This window comes from Sus scrofa, chromosome 6, assembly GCF_000003025.6.
Source record: "Sus scrofa isolate TJ Tabasco breed Duroc chromosome 6, Sscrofa11.1, whole genome shotgun sequence".
Lineage (NCBI taxonomy): Eukaryota > Metazoa > Chordata > Mammalia > Artiodactyla > Suidae > Sus > Sus scrofa.
Window position 1 is genome coordinate 28,455,101 of NC_010448.4, and position 7,792 is coordinate 28,462,892.

The 7,792-nt window shown below is 46.5% G+C and overlaps 1 protein-coding gene across 2 annotated transcripts in view; it reads right to left on the minus strand.

Annotated features, from left to right (window-relative positions):
• The window catches only part of CENPT (centromere protein T), a 6,053-nt gene extending 4,533 nt beyond the window's left edge, over positions 1-1,520 (minus strand). Inside the window, exon 1 of one of the 2 annotated variants that reach the window (XR_002344575.1) lies at positions 918-1,520. Coding sequence is in view for 1 of the 2 variants with exons in the window: in XM_021094110.1 (XP_020949769.1) it covers positions 918-1,030 (113 nt within the window). In the remaining variant the exon portion in view is untranslated. The remainder of the gene's footprint in view (positions 1-917) is intronic. The other variant, XM_021094110.1, reaches the window with a different exon arrangement.

Here is a 7,792-nt window from a genome sequence, read left to right on the forward strand (position 1 = left end):
CTGAAGTCCTTATACCTCAGGAACAAGGACCCAGAAACCACTTGTCCCTCCCATAGCCCTGTTCTCACACCTTTGTCAACAGCATTATTGATGAAAGGGAGCCTGAGGGAAGAGAGAGGGAATATAATGAGCCCACCAGAGAGAGGGGCTGAGGAAGGCTTCAAAGAGGTGACTTTGGAAGAAGTAGGGGTTAACCACACAGACAAAAGGAACAATTGGAAGAGTATTCATTCTAGACACTAAAATAACAATCCAAAGACATTTAAGTATTTGTAAACCTTTTAAGTACTTGTCAGGGTCTGAGAGCAACCTCCATGTGGGTCATTCCAGCCCTAGTCTCTCCAGTCCAATTCCCTCTCAGATTTCAGAACCACATATATGTTCCTAGGGCACAACTCCCACCTTATCACTCATAGGTGAAGGAATGGCTTCCCGTTGTCTATAAAGGAACTGTATTGCCCGAGGAAGCTCGCAGATGCCTGTCTTCTACACCCTTTGCTCACCCACTGACACTCCTACCAAGTCAAACCAAATTCCTTGCTCCCTAGCAAAGCATCTTTCCAGTTTCTGCCTTCCGACTTCTGCCCAGGCTATGCTCTCCAGCTCCTTTCCCATCTTCCAGGTGGGAACTGCCTGAGAGGCAGTTCTGGGCAGATGCCTGGGCACACGCTGGAAAACTGGCCTGGAAAACAGAGCAGAAGTCCAGATTCTGAGCGCTGTTCTTTGCCTCCAGAAGCGGGCCTCCAAAGAGCTCTGAGGTCCCGAGCGGTGGAGTCTCAGGGGTAGGGACACAAACAGCTAACCCGAGCCCAGCTAGGGGAAAGGAGCCTGTTCTCAGAGCCCTGGGCTCTGCTCCTTTCCGAAACTGTTTCCCTCTCCAAACAGGGTCAGCGCTGGACCCCACCGCCTCTATATACCCAATCCGAGCACTTCGGGGTCGCCGCGGGGTGCGCGGATCCGCTGTATCCAGCACGCGCCGTAGCAGCGTGCGCGTCGTAGGCTCGCTGTCCGGGCTGTGGCTGTCCGCCATCGCCTCAGCTGTCCGTACTCTCAACCGCTCCCGCAGCAGGGACAGCCGCCTTCCCGCCGCCGCATTTAAGCCAACGCTCGCGAGGCTGCTTTTTCAGGTCAACTCTCGCGACGCTGCCGCACAGCCCGACGGGAATTGAAGTTACAGACGTGCTGCCCGCTTCATGTTCAGCGAATATAGTGGTGGTTGCAAACTGGTTTTGCAGGCATTCTTACCTTGAGCCTGGGCAAACATACGCAAGTCTTGCTTTTCTTACATGTAAACTGAGGATGATAACCACCTAATAAAGGGTTAGTGGTGGTGTAATGATTCAATGAGATAATGTTTAACTCATGATCTGACACATAGTAATCCAGGCCATCAATGAATAGCAGTCATTGGAGTTCTTCTGTGGCCCACCGGGTTAAGGATCCAGGTTTGTCTGTGCAGCAGTTTGTATCGCTACTGTGGCATGGGTTCAATTTCTGGCCCAGCAACTTAGGAAGACTTAGGCATGCAGCAGGAGTGACCAAAAAAAAAAATAATAATAAAATAAATAAAATAAACAAACAAACAGCAGTCACTATTGTTAGACCATCTTCTTCACCAAAGATGAGGTGAGACAAATTTGGGTGAAGAAAAAGTAACTGTTGAAGTTCCCGTCGTGGCTCAGTGATTAATGAATCTGACTAGGAACCATGAGTTTTCAGGTTCAATCCCTGGCCTGGCTCAGTGGGTTAAGGATCCTGCGTTGCTGTGAACTGTGGTGTAGGTCACAGACATGGCTCGGATCCTGCGTTGCTGTGGCTCTGGCAAAGGCCGGTGGCTACAGCTCCGATTGGACCCCTAGCCTGGGAACCTCCATATGCCACAGGCATGGCCCTAGAAAAAAAATAAAATAAAAAAATAACTGTTGAAGTTCCTTGGTGGTGCTATGGGTTAAGGATCTGGGTTTGTCACTGTTGAGGCGTGGATTGGATCCCTGGACCTGAAACTTCTGAAGGCGTCTGGGCACAGCCAAAGAGAAATGACAACAGCAGCAAAAAATATTCTGTATGTGACCTGGTCAGATTTGCATTTGCAAAGACCAATGTGTCTGTAACATCCATACCTATCACAAGAGAGCATTTTGCAGGCTTGGCGACTAGTGGGCTGTTTGTGATCCAGGAGAGATGTTATCTTCAGATATATGCAGTTATGAGAAGAATTCCAGCTCTCAAAAAATCTGTCAGTGCTGGAGATTCCATTACCATATTTTCACCAATTGAGAGCCCCCTCCTCCACTTTCTTAAATTTTCATCAGGGAGGTTTGTTTTGTTTGTTTTTTTTAAGGGCCACACCCACTGCATATGAAAGTTACCAGGGTAGGAGTCAAATTGGAGCTACAGCTGCTGGCCTACCCCACAGCCATAACAATGTGGGATCGGTGCCAAGTCTGTGATCCACACCACAGTTCACACGGCAATGCCGGATCCTTAACCCACTGAACAAGGCCAGGGATTGAACCCCTGTCCACATGGATACAGTCTGGTTTGTTACCACTGAGCCACGAAGGGAGCTCCCGGCATTGTTAGTGCAACAGCTTGGGTGGCTGCTCTGGCAAAGATTCGATCCCTGGCCTGGGAACTTACACATGCTTACAGGTGTGACAAAAAAAAAAAAAAAAAAAAAAAAAAAAAAAAAAATCATGGGAACTGAATTAGAACTTGAATTCTTTTTTTTTTTTTTTTTTTTTTTTTTTTGTCTTTTTGCTATTTCTTTGGGCCGCTCCCGCGGCATATGGAGGTTCCCAGGCTAGGGATCGAATCGGAGCTGTAGCCGCCAGCCTACGCCAGAGCCACAGCAACATGGGATCCAAGCCGAGTCTGCAACCTACACCACAGCTCACGGCAACGCCAGATTGTTAGCCCACTGAGCAAGGGCAGGGACCGAACCCACAACCTCATGGTTCCTAGTTGGATTCGTTAACCACTGAGCCACGACGGGAACTCCAGAGCTTGAATTCTGATATTCCTGTGGAGTTCTCCCTCATGCTCCTAAATTGGGTGTAAACGATCAGATAGTGGAAAGAAGCATGGGCATATGTGTGCTTGTGTTAAAAAAAATAGATCAGGAATTCCCATCGTGGCTCAGTGGAAACAAATTTGACTAGCATCCAACAGGACTTGGGTTCAATCCCTGGCCTTGATCAGTAAGTGAAGGATTCAGCATTGCCAAGAGCTGTGGTGTAGGTCCTAGAATGCATCTCAAATGCTGAGTTGCTGTGCCTGAATCGTAAGCCGGCAGCCACAGCTCTGATTTGACCCTTAGCCTGGGAACCTGCATATGCCATGAGTGTGGCCCTAAAAAAGACAGGAAAAAAAAGGGGAGGATGAAGAACAAATTAAGATTCTTGGAATTCCGTCGTGGCACAGCAGAAACGAATCCGACTAGGAACGATGAGGTTGTGGGTTCAACCCCTGGCCTTGCTCAGTGGCTTAAGGATCCGGTGTTGCCGTGAGCTGTGGTGTAGTTCACAGACACGGCTCAGATCTGGTGTTGCTGTGGCTATGGTGTAGGCCGACAGCTGCAGCTCTGATGGGACCCCAGTCTGGCAACCTCCATATGCCGCGGGGGCAGCCCTAAAAAATAAATAAATAAATAAGATTCTTGTATTCCTCTTCTTCTTATTGTTGTCTTATTATTATTCATTATTCTTACAAAATAAGAGAACTGCAGAGGAATATCATATATTTCCTCTCATTTAGGTTTGACCTTTGTGTTATCTGACTTGAATTGCTAGCCCTTTGGAAGCTCTTTTCCACAGTCACTTTTAACTACCTAAGGGGAGTACTGGAAATTCCCATTGTGGTGTGGCCCTAAAAAGCAAAAAAAAAAAAAAAAGTAAAAAGTAAAAAAAAACACCTAAGTGGAGTATTTATTTATTATTTATAAAGCCCTACCTGTACATTACGGGACAAAAAACAAAAATACTCTCAAAACAACTTGAGAATGAGTTTACCTTTGCACATATTATTCTAATGAGTTTGCATAGATTATCTTTACTGTGTTTACATAATTGTTTAAACTTCCAATTTCCTATTTGCTTAAAAAACACCAAAACACTGGGTTCATGAAGTGGGGGAGAAGAGTGAAAGAGATTGTCAAGGGCCAGATATAAGATGTCTTGCAAGTTCTAGAAAGGAGTTTGGACATTATTCTATTTTTTTTTAATTTTCTTTTTTCTTTTTCTTTCTTTTTTTTGTTTTTTTTTGTTTTTTTAGGGCTACACCCAAGCATATGTAAGTTCCCAGGCTAGGATTCGAATCGGAGCTGTAGCTGCCGGCCTATTCCACAGCCACAGCAGTATCAGATCCAAGTCGAATCTACAACCTACACCACAGCTCATGGCAACGCTACATCCTTAACCCACTGAGCAAGGTGAGGGATCAAACCTGCGTCCTCATGGATGCTAGTCAAGTTCGTTAACCACTGAGCCATGACAGGAACTCCTGGACATTATTCTAAATGCAATAGGCTACTGGAGAGATTTAAGTAGAGCTATTACATAATCATATTTTCTTTGGCACCCACGTGAAGAACAGATTGTAGGGGAGACATGATTGGAAGGAGGGAGACGTGTGACAAATGTTCTTGCCTTTTTCCAGAGGTGACGAGAGAGAAGGTGAGCAGGGCAGGGCAGTGCAGTAGAGGTGGGCAGGGAGACAGGCATGTGTTGCATTCCAGATGTTTTTTTTAGTGTTGATATGTAAATTAGCAATGATTTTATGTACTGGAAGGTAGAGTTTTATAGAACACAGTCTTCAGTGTTCTGTACATAAAGAAATGACATCAGTTTGACCGCTCACCAACACTTTTTGTTTGGTTGTTTTTTGTTTTGGCCATGCCCACAACATGTGGAAGTTCTGGGCCCAGGGATCAAACCCACCACAGCAGCAACCAGAGCTGGTGTTCTGCAGTGACAATGCCAGATCCTTAACCTGCTGCACCACAAGAGAACTCCCACCCACATGTTTTGAGTAAGGTAGGTCTTGAGACTAGTAGGAGTAGAACCGTATCAGTAACTATATGACCAAAAATATATATATAATAACAGATGCAATGATCTTTTGCTGAATTTTATCTCTATTGCATACATTCTATAAATATTTAATCATATAAAAAGTGTGTACTATTTCTTTTCTTTTTTTTTTTTTTTTTTTTGCTTTTTTAGAGCTGCACCCATGGCATATAGAGGTTCCCAGGCTAGGGGTTGAACCAGAGCTGTAGCTGCTGGCCTACGCCACAGCAACAGCAACAAGGAACTGAGCCACGTCTGTGACCTACACCACAGCTCACGGCAAAGCTGGATCTTTAACCCACAGAGCGAGGCCAGGGATCGAACCTGCATCCTCATGGGTCCTTGGTTAACTGCTGAGTCATGAAGGGAACTGCATGTGTATTCATGTTTTTACAGTTGTATAAATGATTCACCCAAATAAATGGATATATTTCATTATGAGCTACACATACTGGAGAATGCATTTCTGAATTTGAAGGGGCTCAAGCTGTGGACCTCAGCTGCATAGGTCAGAAGAATGGTTCTGTGAAATCCACACAAATAACCAAGGACCACAGGGTTGTAAACAGAAATGCAATGCAATGCTATTGAGGCAAGAGATAGACAAGCTTTAGGACAGACATTTACAATTAGCCTCTTGTTTATACTTCTTGAGGCAGGAGATAGTTAGGTTCCAGAGTAGACATTTACAACCAGCCACCTGTTCATACTTGAAGATAGAAATAACAACAGGGGAGTTCGTGTCGTGGCTCACAGTTAGAAATCCAACTAGCATCTATGAGGACATGTGTTTGATCCCTGGCCTTGCTCAGTGGGTTAAGGATCCAGCATTGCCATGAGCTGTGGTGTAGATCGAAGACATGGCTAGGATTTGTCGTTGTTGTGGCAGTGGCAAAGGCAGGTGGCTATAGTTCTGATTCAACTCCTAGCCTGGGAACCTCCCTATGCCTTGGGTGCAGCCCTAAAAACATCAAAACAAAACAAAACAAAACCCACGAGGAACAAGGTAAATCACTGGAATTTGTTTTCTGTGGACACTAAGTCCACAGAAATGGTAATGGTAATGGTAATGGAAATGGTAATGGCAGGGGCACAGAGTAGCTAAACCCTGCTTGGGAAAAGGAGGAAGAGATTATATTTGGGAGTTCCCAGAGTTCCCGTCGTGGCGCAGTGGTTAACGAATCCGACTAGGAACCATGAGGTTGCGGGTTCAGTCCCTGCCCTTGTTCAGTGGGTTAACGATCCGGCGTTGCCGTGAGCTGTGGTGTAGGTTGCAGATGCGGCTCGGATCCTGCGTTGCTGTGGCTCTGGCGTAGGCTGGCGGCTACAGCTCCGATTAGACCCCTAGCCTGGGAACCTCCATATGCCGCAGGAGCGGCCCAAGAAATAGCAAAAAAAAAAAAAAAAAAAATTGGGAGTTCCCATCATGGCACAGTGGTCATGAGATTAGGAACCACAAGGTTTCGGGTTGGATCCCTGGCCTCGCTCCGTGGGTCAAGGATCCAGCGTTGCCGTGAGCTGTGGCATAGGCCAGCAGCCATAGCTCCAATTCTACCCCTCTACTGCCAAACTATATGTCACGGGTGGGGCCCTAAAAAGCAAAAAAAAAAAAAAAGAGAGAGATCATATTTGCTATACTCGTGGTCAGGGAGACCCCAACTCCACATGCACAGAAAGATTCCTCTGGTTCAGAAAGAGAGGGGATTCCAGGCCATAATAAGCCTAGCTAACCTTCCCACAACCCTTTGCTTTGGAATCCATCTGGGCCAAAAGGTGAGGGCCCTGGGTCTGGTCAGGTATGAGAAACAAACCAAGATAATTGGCCAAAGGAAAACAAAGACCCGGAAGAACAGCCCGATAGAAGTGATTTAAATCATCTCTCTAGCAAACTACTCATTCAGGAGGACGCAGGCACCAGCACTCATTCTTTGGGTGTGTATTACTGCTTTGCTTCTGTCTTTTTTTTTTTTTTGTCTTTTTGCTATTTCTTTGGGCCGCTCCCTCGGCATATGGAGGTTCCCAGGCTAGGGGTCCAATCGGAGCTGTAGCCACCAGCCTACTCCAGAGCCACAGCAACGCAGGATCCGAGCCGCGTCTGCAACCTACACCACAGCTCACGGCAACGCCGGATCCTTAACCCACTGAGCAAGGGCAGAGACCGAACCCACAACCTCATTGTTCCTAGTCAGATTTGTGAACCACTGTGCCATGACGGGAACTCCTGCTTCTGTCTTAAAGAGACTACTTTTCTTTTTTCTTTTTTTTTTTTTTTGTCTTTTTCCAGGGCCGCACCCGCAGCACATGGAGGTTCCCAGGCTAGGGGTCTAACTGGAGCTGTAGCTGCTGGCCTACACCATACCCACAGCAATGGGGGATCCGAGCTGCGTCTTCGACCTAAACCACAGCTCACGGCAACCCCAGATCCTTAACCCTCGGAGTGAGGCCAGGGATTGAACCCGCAATCTCATGGTTCTTAGTTGGATTCATTAACCACTGAGCCACAATGGGAACTCCAAGAGACTACTCTTCCTTTTTCTTTTTTTTTTTTTTTTGTCTTTTTGCCATTTCTTGGGCTGCTCCAGCAGCATATGAGGTTTCCACGCTAGGGGTATAATCGGAGCTGGAGCCACCAGCCTCCGCCAGAGCCACAGCAACACAGGATCCGAGCCACATCTGCAACCTACACCACAGCTCACAGCAATGCCAGATCCTTAACCCACTGA